This window comes from Biomphalaria glabrata, chromosome 3, assembly GCF_947242115.1.
Source record: "Biomphalaria glabrata chromosome 3, xgBioGlab47.1, whole genome shotgun sequence".
Classification (NCBI taxonomy): Eukaryota; Metazoa; Mollusca; class Gastropoda; family Planorbidae; genus Biomphalaria; species Biomphalaria glabrata.
The window spans coordinates 8,711,221-8,726,226 of record NC_074713.1 but is presented as its reverse complement, the minus strand read 5'-3'; the positions used below and the strand labels follow the sequence as shown (position 1 = coordinate 8,726,226).

The window sequence follows — 15,006 nt, the reverse complement described above, 5'->3', positions numbered from 1 at the left end:
AGAAGATATATTAAACTAAAATTACATTACAATGTATGTAATATCTCCTCGGTAGTATAGTGGTAAGTATCCCCGCCTGTCACGCGGGAGACCGGGGTTCGATTCCCCGCCGGGGAGATTTTTTTTTTTTCTACTTTTTTTATATTTTTATTGAAGCACATATCACAAATCTATTACCCGAGACAATCAAAGGAGATCGCTACCATTTCTAAGATACTGTGAGCAGAATTCTGACAAGCAGAGCTTGAAGACAGCAGAGCTTGAAGACAGCAGAGCAAGATTTAGGTAGCAGAGCAAATAAACCCAAGAGTAGGCCTACAAATGCAACAACTTGCATCTCATACTTAAACTGTTTCATTGCACCCAAAGTTCAGGGTTTCGACTGTTCCCCTACACTTGGAAGAGTATTGCTTTGATTGTTCCCCCCTAAATAACAGGGCTTGGACTGTTTCCTTACGCCTAGAAGAGTATGGCTTTGATTGTCTCCTCCCCCCATACAGAACAGAGCTTGGACTGTTTCCTTACGCCTGGAAGAGTATGGCTTTGATTGTCTCCTCCCCCCATACAGAACAGAGCTTGGACTGTTTCCTTACGCCTGGAAGAGTATGGCTTTGATTGTCTCTTCCCCCCCCCCCCCCCAAACAGATCAGGGCTTGGACAGTTTCCTTACACCTGGAATAGTATGGCTTTGATTGTCTCCCCCCCCCCCCCCCCCCCCAAACAGATCAGGGCTTAAACTGTTTCCTTACGCCTGGAAGAGTATGGCTTTGGTTGTCTCCTCCCCCCCCCCCCCCCTTTACAGATCAGGGCTTGGATTGTTCCCCTAAGCCCAGTATGTCTTTGATTGTTGGCCCCTACAGATCAGGGCTTGACCTATTTCACAGCACCAGAAGTGCAGGGCATGAACTGAAGGCTTAGACTGTTTCTTTACATCCGGAAGTGGAAGGGTTGGAATGTTTCATTGCAAAAAAAAATTGAAGGGCTTGGGCGCTTCCCCTACACATGGAAGAGCTGGGTTTTGGACGTTGCACAACCAAAACTGCAATTTAAGGTCACAACTCAGGCTAGAGATATATCACTTTTGTAGATTGATTATGTTACCAATAAACTGAAAATCTTTAAAACAAGAAAATAAAAAAATAAAAAGTAGTGATTTATTTTTTTATCTCATCACTAGCATGCAAAAAAACAAAACAAAAAAACAACAACTATCAAACACTATTCGAATAGTTATTTAAGGCACTTTGATAAAAACTAATTGACAAATTTTAAACATTGGCTTATCATTACTATATTATTAATGTTATACACCTAACACAAATCTGAACACACATAAAAAAAGATTGTATTTTTTAAAGCTTTATACGAAACAAACTATTTTGACATTTCCTATGTCTGTTTTATAAAGGCTTACAAAATGTTTTGATTTAATGAAATAAAAAAGATTATGTGATGGTATTAGTACACAAATATGTAATCAATACTGAATACATATATATATATATTTTATATATACTATTTTATTATTACATGCATCCTTAGATGCTTTGATATTTATTGAAATATCACCTCCGGAAATGTAAAAAATAAGAGCAATTTTCAACAAAGAATTTACTAATGGCCAAATACATTCATGGAGTGCTGGTCAGTGACATGTGCTTCGGAATGTCACCTGATGGTCCCGAGTTCAAACCCTGAACATCATCCTTCAGGAGGTTTGGGCTAGAACTTAATAATAATCTTCATTTCTGAAGGAACATGTGAAATTTGTAAAACAAGTAAACAAGTTGTTGAATTTTTAATTAATCCAAATATCTCTTAAACAAAAAAGTTGTGGCATTCAGCCACATATCTCTAAAACAAACAAGTTATGGCATTAATTCACATTTCTCTAAAACAAACAATGGTGACTGAGTGATACATCTTTCAGATTCTGATTTCTAAATGTTGTGGAGATAGAACTATCATTTGTTTTAATGACATTCTTAGTTTAAACTGGACACATGGTCTATTAATATTTCCTCAATTTCCATCAACTTAATAATCCTCATGTTCAATCTAATCATATTAATTTATATGTATCTTATAATATTTCACTAGGGTAATGGAGTTTGTGTAAATGATAGAAGTCAGAAAAGATAATATTTTACACTACTGATATAGAAACACTACTTTAGTTTTTAGATACCTTAACACAATAACAAAGTTAATGGTTCTCATATAACAAATTATTCATAATATACATGATATAACTTGGTCAAAGTTAGTTTTATAGTAAATTAAAGAAAATAGTGGAATTAATTCTCGTCAGTAAAAAAAAACCCACAAAAAAACAAAAAACAACCACAATTTTAATTTGAAAAGTTTTTTTTTCTTCGTTTGATTCAGTAATGTTATAACAAATGATTGCATGACAACATATACCAGTAATAATATATATATATATGTATATATACAGAAATAATGATAATTATAAATCACAGTTTAACAAGTAAGAAGGATATTAGCTGTAACATTGAGACCAAATATCTTAAATACCCAGTAAATTGAATACAAATGTTTGGAGTCAGATGCGAAGCAAAAAAAAAAAATAATTTTTAAATCTTTTTTTTTCATAATTAGAATACATTATTAATGTGATTCTTTTTCTACTAGAGTTTTTAAAGATTAAAAAAAAATCAAACAAACAGCTTATGACATATAATTTCTATCACTAAAGAAAAACAACTATGTGACTAGAATATGGCTGAGTGGCATAAACTGAAATGCTACCTGAGGGGGCTTAAGTTCAAATCCCCAAGAAGACTTGAGATTAGATGCCAACTGAGTGTTTTTGGCTGAGTGCCTTTTGAATAAGATGGAAACTTTCTCCAAAATGCACTCTCTCCAATTTGTCAGCAAAAGCAATTATAACACGTGCTTCAAAAACAATTGTACAATATATATTTATAATTATCGGTATGTGTATTTTTTCAAATGAATATTGACAACATTTAAGATCGAAAAATGTACATGTGTTGTACATGCACATCGTTTTTCTTCTCGCAGGCTAGGAAAATGTATTTCAAAAGTTGAAAAGAAATGTCTGCTAAAAACTTGTGTGTCATATTCATAGAAACTTGTTTCATAAGCGCACACACAATCAATCAAAGACATACTGGGGGAAAAAAAACCCATATCAAAATGAATTTATATTTTATACCAGATGCCAATAATTTATGAATAACATTGTTGCAAGTCATACTTTGGGCGTAAGTATTTTGAGTCTGTGTTGTATAAGCTTTCAACAATTTACTTCACATGTATTTCTCTTAACTACCTGTTTAACAAATTACAAAATAATAATAAAATAATATTTAAGTGAACTGTAAAATGTTGGCATTGTTTTGAAGAGCTATTTCCATATGAATAATAAAGATTATTATTATGTGAAACTTTAGAAACATTCAACAACAAAAATTTGATTGGGCATGGAGCAATTTTTTCCCCCATAATATTGAAATATTTACATTTCAAGAAGCAGACTTGAGTGAGTTCCCACATATCTAGTTAAAGTTTGTGATAAAAATGGAATTAGCATAAAAGTAGAATGAGAAATAAAAATGTTTTATTTTAATCCATCAGTGAGAAGCAAAATTGTAATTAAACAATGCAACTGTTTTGCTAGATAACAGCCTATACTTTTATCCATTCTATCAGAATTAGTAAGTTTTTATGTTTATCCAGTCATATTCAAATTTCTTGAAATATTTAATTTTGGATATTTATAAGAAATAATCTACTAGATCCCAAATACCAAACATATGTTATTTAACTTGGCATAACTATTGACAGACATACTTGATGAAAATTGTATCGTTGGTAAATAAATAAGAATTCAAATTGCTCAAAGAAAAGACTGGAAAAAATCTCTTGCTCCAATACTCTTTCATAAATCATTAGGTATTAGTAGTTGTAGTACAAAAGATAATAAATCCAGATATTACCTAAACATTGATAAAAGTTTTCTTAGAAAAAAAAATAGAAATAGTAATTTATTATAAAGAAATGACTTAAAAAAAACATTTTACTTTGATGTAAAAGATAATAAATATTAATATGAAAAAAAAAAGTATTACTCATTGTTAAAAGTAAATGGTAAGAAAACAAAATGAAAAAAAGGCTTACAGGGAAGAAAAATGGCTGGGATGTCCTAAAAAATATAAACAATAAAAAAAAATAGATGCCAAAATATTATTATAAAAAAATTGAATAGTTATAGATCTTTCGCATGAAAAAAAAAGTGTACAATTAAACCTTTCTAATATAATAAGTGGAACAAAAATATTATAAGATACATATAAAGTAATTTTAATTCCAGAACAGTCATAAATTTTCAATAAATAATATGGCTTTATTTGAATCACATTAGTAATGGAAAAATTATTAAGTAAACAAAACAGTTCTACATCTGTGAAACTAGAACAATAATTTTGAACCAGGTTGCAGAGCAAAGGTTCTCGACGGGAAAAAAAATCATATTAAGTTTCTTCTCAAACAACCAGAGAAGATCAAGCTGGGAGCCAGCTACATAAAGTAAGGACATTTTTTTGATGGATAGAACAACATTAAGCAAGGACAATTTCAAAAGTCTGTGATGATTTGAGCATACAGTTCTCAAAAAATACTTATGAATAATTTGATGACAATTAGTTACAAGATAATAAAAATATACATATATACACTGTTGTGTTGACAGCCTTTAGGTCCATGTAGACCTGTATGTAATTCTATGATTGCGGTCAAGAATTTTTTTTATTGAAAGAAGAATTTCAGGCACTTGAATGGAACACTTGAGAAAAACAAGCAGGCCAAAACAGACCATGAAAAGGTGGCTCACTTATCTGTTGAAAACTGTAAGAACAGTGTGTTCTTTATCATTATACTAAATTGATTCACCACTGGATAGTGACTGTTTTCAACCTATGCCCATAAGAGTTCTATAGGATGAGGTTTAATCTTGAAAGCATGTCAACATGGCAAGTTTAAATGTTTTAGCATATAATCTATAAGGGAAATTGTGGCCATGACATTATGAATGAAGGTTAGTAATATTGGCATTTTAACTGGATTTTTTAAAATATATTGTGCAGAATAATTTGAATGAATTAATCAAAAACTAGTGTTTAACTTTGGCATGCTAATAAAACATAAAAAACATTTCAACAAATAGTGAAATAACCAAAGTAAGTAACAAGGAGTCCCAATCTCCAACTGGCCCAAGTGTATGTTGATTATGAAGCAAACCTGAATTAAGGGGTTCATACCTATCATGTAGCACCAGTCTTACTGGAATCACTGATCAGAGTGAAAGCCTGTTAGAAATTTAAAAATGTAAAATAAAATAAAAATATAATTGAACAAAGTATTCAATACAATGATTCCCTCAAAGTTTAAACCAACTTTAAAATGTAGCATTTATTAAAAAAAAAAAAAGAAAGAAATGGTTACCTTGTGCATAGCAGTTATCCAGCTCATGCTTTGATTACAGAATGTGCCTCTTTCAACTTCCATTTTCAAGAGTACACTGTTACCTGATGCATTAATGTACCGGATAGCAATCCCAGATGCAACTCTATTGCCTAGTCAAAAAAAAATGTTATATGGTGAGAGAAAGGCATTACTGTGATTTTAAGCCCCTCTTTAACCATGTAAAAATTTCAGGCTAATTTTTTTCCTTTTCTTTAGAACTGATGTCATTAGAGCATGAAATAAGTAAGTAAAGTTCCCCTTTTCAGACCATGCGACACACAATGACCAACCGCCTTTACTTTACTGGGTGGATACAGAGGCGCCCAAAGGTCCTGAAATTAAAAATCCCAGTCTTCCCCAGGATTCGAACCCTGGGCTCACGGTTCGGAAGCCAAGTGCTTTACCGCTCAGCCACTGCGCCTCCTGTCATGACACTAAGTCTTGTAAAAGGTGGTACATAAAATAAAATGCCTTTATCTAAATCTACTGATACTTACGTTATGACTCTATTTGATGTTAGTCAGACTCAAGTGGAGGGGGACCACTATTATAGTCTTGAGCCATGGCTCAATATCCTTCCCATGTGTCTTATTGTTTGCTTTCCAATTATTGCTATTTCAATAAAAATCTGCTAGAACCCTAACCTTGACCTTACAGTTATATTCAACAACTTTAATGCTTTTGAAGCTCAAAAAAAAAAAAAGACTGTCCAAGAAAGCCTCTTGAGTAAGTTTCAAAGAACAACTAACCTTGAGAGTCTATTGTAGCTGAAGCAATCTGTACAGATTCTATTTTGTTGATATAGATCTTGTCCAAATTTTCCAAATCACCTTCAAATTGGAGATATCTATCAAGCAAAAAAAAAAAAACCAACCTTTATTGGTTTAAAGCTTGAATGTAGATGTTAATTTCAATAGCATTCAGCATAACATATATATCGCCACTTGTATATTTTTGTATCAAGTCACACAGAGTCGCTCTTCAGTTAGTTGGATCTATTTTCTCAGTGGCAGTGAAAGAGAGCTTAAACTGACCAATGACACAACAATTGTGTCTGAGCTGGATTTTTGGAAAATATGTAAATCACATTAAGGACTCACATAAAATACTGCACTCGTCTTAATCTTCGAATTCAAAAGACAAGCCTTATTAAAGCAGCTTCAATTTAAATAATATAAGGAACTAGCCAAATATGACCCGCGGCCTGAGGCTACTTTGGGTATTACTGATCTACTGGATTGAATTTAGATCAATGTCAAACTTGGAGGATGTTCCCTTCACATTTTAAAAAATTTTGACACGAAAATAAAAGTAGAGTAAGAAAAAAGGGCTTACCCGTGACATATTCATATCATATATAATGTGAAAACAGGTTTACTTGATTCGTTAATGAGTTTACTTTTTTTTACTTTTGTATATTTTTAGGTTGAGAGAGGGACATTAAACATGCACTATGGTCTCTGCCATGATCTAAGAAACTCTTATGCCAAGTTTTATCAAAATAAGTCAAACAATTTTTACTTTTATTCAGGATATTCATACATATATACATACGCCTTACTTTCTGATTTATATATTAGATATGTGGCTTAATGGCAAGCTTACCTATGGTCTGGTGACAAGGAACATGTAAATGCATTTGTTGTGAGAAGCTCAGTGTTGTCATCTGCATGCATTCTGAAGTGTCCTCCTGTGATATAAACATTGTCCAAATGAAATGGTTCTTTTTTAAACAGGGCACTACTGGTATACTAAATGTTCAACAATAGGTGTATTATCAGTTAATGTAAAGAATCACTTTAACATTTTATTATGATTACAAATTTCTATAACAAATAAAAACACAAACCTGTAATGAGTGTTTTTAAATGCTTGTCAAAAAACTCATTTTCTTTTTTGGTAATGGTGTAGCAAGATTTGCAGTGTCTCACAGGGTCTATGAAACTCATACGGGGCAAAATGATCTGGCTGTTGCAGCAGTTGTTGCATAAGCATTTTCCACAGCGACGACAGTGGTGCTTAAGAAAATAATATTAAAAATAGCTTTAAATTTTAATATCCAAAGCATCTTTCTCTGCGAACAGATATATCATTCTAGTGAGATAATCTTTGCAACTCATTAATGTTCATTGTGATGGCCACATTAAATAGCAGCTACAAAAAATGAATCTATTCCATAGCACAAGGTTTCTCAAAATTTCAATTGTCACGCCAGCTCTACACAAAAAAATGACCCCCCCCCCTCCCATTAGGCCAGTTATAAACTTCTAAAGTGGAAGTCAAATGGTTTTCCTGCATTCCAAGTTTCAGAAATACATTTTCCTGACATCTACAATGTATTATTTCTACTAGTAAGAAGAGTGCAGGTCAAATAAAGTTAAATTAAAAAGGCAAGTCGATACTTAATTCTGAGAGATATTTCAGGCAGAAGAACATGTATGTTCCGGCTAGATCATTGCTAGATCCTACGTGTTCCATTTTGACATCTTGTAGTAGGCCTGTTTTAAATGATGGTGTGAAATGTGAACATTATGATGCAAGAAAGTCAAGGTGGACTATAAAATCACATCAGTAAAAGATGTATTGGAGATTTTCATAGAAGGAGGCAGATCCATAAATTGCAAGTATAGCTGTATTTGATGAATGGAACATGGAAGTAGTGATAAGGAAAGTATTTTAATAAAACATAGAATAATTTTCATTCACTTTTCAGTACTGTACAATCAAATTTTCAAGCACTTTTTTTAGTAGCTCAAAAGTAATTTTTATTATTATTTGGCAAACAGTGATTTTTCTATATGGTGTCCTCTCAAGGCCTCATTCAAATGGAGTTTGATGGTGATGATAATATGGCATCTTTGACATTGTTTGTTTTGTCTATTTAAAAATCTCTCCAACTCTATTCATTTTCTTACATTTTTCTTTATGTTCCATTATGTCACAAGCTCATATCTTCACATCACTTTCTCTTCCTTTTCAACCAAGAAAGGTTAAGAATGAACGTATGAGAAAAACTGCTGGAAGAATTGTGTACAACTAGTTCAGACAATACAGAGATTACAGGGTTATATATGTAGTGTCAGTCAGAGGTTTTAAACTATTTTACATTTAAAGAGGCAGAAATCATGAATATTTAATATTATCTGAATAGTTTATAGGACACTGATTCTTATCATTTATTGTTTATTTTCAACAGCAATTTTTTGTTTCATGTTACAATGAAATTTACATTTTTCTTTTATAACCTTTTCCACTCCTACAAATTCAATCAACTGTCTTTGTTCTACAAAGGTAACATGTGTCAGCTTAGCTCAACAATACACTGAACTTAAAGAGCACATACACATTTTAAGCTGCATGAAGTTTAGACCTGGAACACAGTAGACCTTACCTTTCTGTTCAGGATGTCAAACTTTGCTTTACATTCAACATTTTCACAATGGGCAGCCTGGAAGTCAAACAACACAATATTGACAATGTTAGAAATAATTTTGTTTTTTTCTCATCTTGTTCTTTTTTTTTTTTTTTAAAGTAATAAACCTACTAATCACTAGCCTATGTCTATAGTCAGTAACCTACTAATCTCTATCCTATGTCTATAGTCAGTAACCTACTTATCTCTAGCCTATGTCTATAGTCAGTAACCTACTATCTCTAGCCTATGTCTATAGTCAGTAATCTGAGATGAACTCCAATTGATGACAAGGCAGGGAGACCTAGGTCTCCCGTAGTGCCATGGTAAGGAACTCTGCTGTTTGGCGTAGTGCCTCGTAGCTTCCATACAAATTTAGTAAACCACTAGATACGTCCTCCCGCAGCTCGCGGAGCTGCGGACACTCTTGCAAGACGTGCGCCACCGTCTCTTCTGATTCCCCGCAGTGTCGGCAACGGGCATCAAAATTTGGCCGGAACCGGGCGAAATACGCACCTATGGGGCAGTGTCCCGTACGCCACTGCGCTATTGTTGTTTGTTCCGACCTTTTTATCCAGTTGTAGGTCCGCCCGCGTACGCCCATGGCTCTAAGTTTAAGATAGAGGCCTTGCTTCCACACCCGGTCATATGCCTGTTTTAGGTCAATAAAAACTGCGTATGTGCTCTCGGACCTCTGGAACCCGTCGGCCACCTCCTGCATGAAAATCGTGACCTGGTCGATCGGGCTCAAGCCTGCCCTAAAGCTAGCCTGCTCTGGCGCTAGGATACCGGCACTCTCAAAGCTCCACACGAGTCGCTCGCTGACCATCCGTTCTACTATCTTGCCGATAGTGGAGGTCAGGGATATGGGTCTGTAGGACTCCACGTTAGTCGCGTCTTTGCCCTTTTTTAGTATTGGAACAATGGTAGCACAGCGCCAGGCCCTGGGTAGTCTGGACTCTACCCAGGTCCGATTCGCAAACTCGAGGAGTTTGTCTTTCGCAATACCCCCGAGGTGTTTTACCATCTCAGGAGTAACCTTGTCTGGCCCCAGAGCCTTTCTGTTTTTACACTTAGCTATCGCTCTGTCCAGCTCAGCACGGCAGAAGGGCGCATTGCACGTGTCCAGGTCTTCCAACCCATCCGACTCCCTCTCGAGTCTCTTACGCTCCTTGTTGAGGGCTATAGACGTGGCAGACTTCTTTTCGGACTTGCTTATCGAAGCGAAATATTTGTTAAGCAAGTCGGCCATTTTTTGATCTTTTGCCACTCGATCCCCACTGGGTGACAATAATGGGGTGGCTGTACGCGCCGAATCTTTGGCCTCAAGATTGCGAAGAAGACGCCAGGCTTTGGAAGTATCCCGAAGATCCAGCCCGGCACAGGCATCCCTCCAGTGGTCCGCCCGTACACGTTGGGCCACCTCGCTGGCCTTCCGGCATAATGCGTTAAACTCCCTGCGGCATTCGGGAGTCCCCTTCTTTTGTGCTCTGCGCCTCGCCCGTTTCCTGGCCCTGACTATTCGATCTAATTCTCGGGACCAGGCGGGTCTATGCCTTATGCCGGGATAGGTCCGCGGGATATGCTTCCTAGCCGCACCCAAAATCGCTGCAGTGATTTCGCCGTATTTTGTGTCGACTGTCCCTTCCTCCATCGCGATACTCGACAGGGCGGAGTCGACAGCCGCCCCGTATGCTGGCCAGTCAGCCTTAGGGTAGCTCCATTTCTTGGGCCGTTTAGTGGCTACACCCCTGGCCTCTGAGAGGGCAATAGTAATTTCTATGGGTTTATGATCGCTTCCGACATCCTCAAGCACTTTAATTGTGGTTTTCCCCTCTAGATCAGCAGAGATTAGTGTTAAATCAGGTCTCGAGAGAGACCCGTTGCCAGTGTGTAGGAGAGTTGGCGGGCTATGTTTATTCTGCAAGCAGAATAGGTTTGTAGTGTTTAGGATTTCATGGACTTTTTGGCCCGAGGAGTCGGTTGCGTCATTGCCCCATGCAGGAGATTTCGCATTTAAGTCCCCAGCTAGTAGAGTTTTAGTTAAGATGTTCTTATTGCCGAGGTTAATGGCAAGTTCATGTTTAGGCGGGTTATAACAGTTGATTACCGTGAGTTTTCTTCCAGCTATGAAAATATCTAGCGAGATGGCGTCGGTACGCCCGCTTTGAGGGCCAGGATTTTGAGAAACTGTCATGCCGTTTCTTACATATGTGATTACTCCACGGCACTCATCGCATTTACATTTATAAGCCGTATAGCCGCTGATGTGGCTACTTCGTTTCTTGCCTACAAGAGTCTCCTGCAATAGTGCGATATCTATTGCCATCTCATGGAGGAGTTTCGTGAGCTCTAATATCTTAGGTACTAGACCACAGATATTGAGCTGAAGTACTTTTATCTGGCTAAGTGATCACCAGGTTGGTGTGGTTGGCTAGCCACACCTTGGCTACCGTTCTTCCGAGGGAAGAACGAATGCAGTGTAGCCTGGGAAGAGGGCTTTGTCCTGGAAAGGGGAACCTTCGCTGATTTTTCGTGGTTCGACAGGTTCCGCCGGATCGGAACCACGGGGCGAGTAGTAGAGGATTTTTCGTTGTCGGGCCTGCCGCCCGCTACCCGCGCGACGGAGCCTGTTTGGGTCTGCTCGTACCCGGGTTTTCTGGTTTGACGTGTATTATTCATGTTTGTATAGAAGTCGAAAACCGTTGGCGGCCTTAGTTATTGCCGATTAGAAAGCAGTGTACGCAGGGCCTGCAAGAGGGTCCGAAATCTTTGGGTGCGGGAAGTCCGCACCACTGGTCACCACCTCCGTATGGCAAGAGCTCACCTACTGGAGGAGTGGTTGTGTAAGGATTGTTCGATATCCCCAGTATCGAAACTGCTTATTGGGAAGCGCGTTCCTCTACTACCTCACAGGGGACGGGCTAGATAGAGCCTAGCTCGTGGACGCCGACCAGTCCGCCCGACGCAGCCCGCTAAGGCCGCGCCAGTCAGTCCAGTCTTTGCCCAATGGGAGACCCGCGAATCAGCCGAGTCCCAGGAGAACCCGACCAACCCTCGAGTTGGTGTCCAGCGCTATCCGCTTTTCGGAGAACCCGTGGTCTCTTACTAACCGTTGCCCCGGGGCCCCACAGGGGGGGGGCTGGACATAACCCCTTTGAGTTCCTTTTACACTTGCCGGCTGCTCATTCATCAGCGGCAAGCAACCAGTACCCTTGGCCACTCCCTGAGAGCGGGGTGTTCACGCGGCGACCACGATGAGGTGGTACTGGAACGCCGCGATAGTCAGTAATCTACTATCTCTAGCCTATGTCTATAGTCAGTAACCTACTAATCTCTAGCCTATGTCTATAGTCAGTAACCTACTAATCTCTAGCCTATGTCTATAGTCAGTATACTCAGCCTGCCACTGTATACAGTATAGATGTAGATATAGAACTAGTCACAGTGTCACTCTGACACTAAAGTCTTATTTTATAGATTACAGACGTTAATTAAAAAAAAGATGATAATTACGTCCTTTTTCCTATGCATTTCATGTGTCAATATAGTCATGCATGATATTCAATGACTTAAATTCATTGGTTTTCCTAGCTAATTCAGGCAACCCATTCCATTCTCTAATAACACTAGTGAAGATGTAGCCTTTGTATGAATTTTTTCTTGTATTTCAAATAAGGAATGTGCCTCTATCTTTGTGTCTTTCTGAGTATTTCATTAGGTTTTGTTTTTCTATTTCTAAATTATGGTTTAGTGTTTTATCTATTATAGCTACCTTACTTTTTATTTTTCTGTCCTCTTGTGTCTCTAAATTTAGTGATTTTACTTATGATGTTACTCTAATCAAACTCAAATATTCGTTAGTTATAAATCTCACTGCTCTATTTTATATATATTTATATTTAATTTGTTCTAGTTTCTGTATGTTTTCATGAGTTGAGGGATCCCAAACAGAGGATGCATATTCTAACATTGGTCTAACTAAGGTTAAATAGTATTTTAGTTTTATAATCTTGTTTGATTTGTACAAATTTCTTTTAATAAACCCTAATGTCTTACTTGATTTTTTAATAATTTCATCAATATGGGGATTCCATGATAACTTTACATTTATTATTACACCTAGATAATTTTTTTTTAGTTTTTAGTCTGTGTGACTGGTTAACCATGAATAAAATAATTAGTTTTTATTTGTTTTAGTTTTTTTGTTACTCTTAATAACTAGCATTTTTCTGAATCTAAAAATATGCTCCATATGATTCCCTTTTCTGTAATTATTCTAATTCTTTTTGTGAATTTTCAGTTTCTTATGTTGTTTTTAGAGTTCTATATATGTTAATTAGTTCTATATATTCTATATATATTCTATATATATGGTCTGCAAATAATCTGACTTTGGTTCCTGAACAAATGCAATTTCATTTGAATTTATCTAGTAGACTGAGTCTCGTCTACTAAGAATGTCTTAAAGGGAAACTCTGATGGTTTTTCAAATTTGAGTTATTGACATATTTAAATTCTGTGCAAAAAGTTGTAATAGTAAACATTTTACCATTTTTTATTTGAATGCTTCGAAACATTTATATTTAATAAATTAGTCAGTAAATTCTTGACATCTCAAAAAAACAAAAAACGGGGTTCTATGAGATTTAGTTTTTAGCTCAGTCAAACGTCACTTCCCTAAACTATACCGAAAGAGAAACTACGCTTCACCAATCGTATCGCTTCATTCTTACAGTAGTTGTTAGGCTTAGCGATGGCCTAGTCCAGAGCTATGGTACAGTTATATACATATATATATATATATATATATATAGAGAGAGAGAGAGATCTAAAAGCATTAGGATAACCAACTCGAGAAAAAAAGTAACATTTTCATCTAAGCCCCTCCCTGTCTTAAAAAGTAAATTGATTTTGTGTTTGACTGATTCTAATTTAACTAACTGGTCAGTGTAAAGCTAGTCTAGACAATGTGTAGGCGGTCATGACAAGACAACCAAGTGATAGTGTTTGAGTGTGTTGAGTGGTCAGGTGAGAAAATACACACTGCCGTGGTTAGTCAAGCATGTAAATCTACTTTCAACACACATTTTTTTCTTTGCTTACAAGATCTAGATCTAACTGTATAGACAAGATATATTTCTTTTACGAGAATGTAAACTTTACTGTATGGTCTCCCGTTATACAATAAGTCAATAGATTTAATTAATAGGTTAGTGTGACGTCACATAGAAACCCGGTGAAAATCTGATTGTTTTGGATGCGCAGGAAAATTACATCAGAAAAACATCAATTAGTGAATTACTAAGTTATTATTGTAAATTAAGAAAAAAGAATAATACATTCATTATCTGCAAAACAAAACACATATAATTTTATTATAATATAACCATAAAAGGCATAATATTATATAAAAAATTGTCAAAACCATCGGAGTTTCCCTTTAAAAAATTAAATTTAATCATTAATGTCTTTATTAACTTTATTATAATTTATTTACTGTCTAGTATTAGATTTTAGATACTATATTCTAGATCTAGACTAGTAAAATCTAGTAGATCTAAAAGAAAAACTCTAGACTCAGACTCTATAAATTATAGAGTATAATATTGATTTAAATTTAATAGATCTATTTCTATGATTCTATCTTAACTGTCAGACTTATCTAGTGACTAGTCACTACACTGTGACTAGTGTCCACTGTCTAGAGTCTAGACTAGAGTCTGGAGTCGTCTAGACCTAGACTAGCTAGTAACCAGCTACTGAGCTAGTAATAAATAAGCTAGTCTTGTCTAACTCTAAGTTACTCTAAGCTAGTGACTAGCCAGTCTGGAGTCTAGTGTACTAGATCTAGTAGTGACATTCTAAATGATTCTAGATCTATGTTCCAGATCTAGATTAGAATTGATTAGATTACTCACTTCCTCAGACCAAGGAGGCTCTTCGACTGTAAATGGACTAGCTAATCTGGGATCGAAACATAGCATTCTCATGCCACTTTTTGATTTTACTAATCTCTTATCACTTGTCGCCATTTATTTTGTTACTATTTTGACGGAAGTCGACGCCTTTATTTTATTGGA

The 15,006-nt window shown here is 36.1% G+C and overlaps 1 protein-coding gene and 1 non-coding gene across 2 annotated transcripts; one reads left to right on the top strand and one right to left on the bottom strand.

The window, feature by feature from the left end:
• Positions 1 to 45: 45 nt before the first annotated feature.
• Trnad-guc (transfer RNA aspartic acid (anticodon GUC)) lies at positions 46 to 117 on the top strand. The gene has a single exon. It is a non-coding gene; the product is annotated as a tRNA-Asp (tRNA).
• A 1,015-nt stretch (positions 118 to 1,132) lies between these two features.
• LOC106065039 (zinc finger FYVE domain-containing protein 21-like) lies at positions 1,133 to 15,003 on the bottom strand. Its single transcript, XM_056023225.1, has 7 exons — positions 14,845 to 15,003; positions 8,903 to 8,959; positions 7,361 to 7,529; positions 7,117 to 7,201; positions 6,261 to 6,358; positions 5,491 to 5,621; positions 1,133 to 5,354 (listed from the first exon to the last, which is right to left on the bottom strand). Exons 1-7 carry the CDS (start codon positions 14,956 to 14,958, stop codon positions 5,310 to 5,312), a joined length of 699 nt encoding a protein of 232 aa, XP_055879200.1. The 5' UTR covers positions 14,959 to 15,003; the 3' UTR covers positions 1,133 to 5,309.
• Between the last annotated feature and the right edge of the window lie 3 nt (positions 15,004 to 15,006).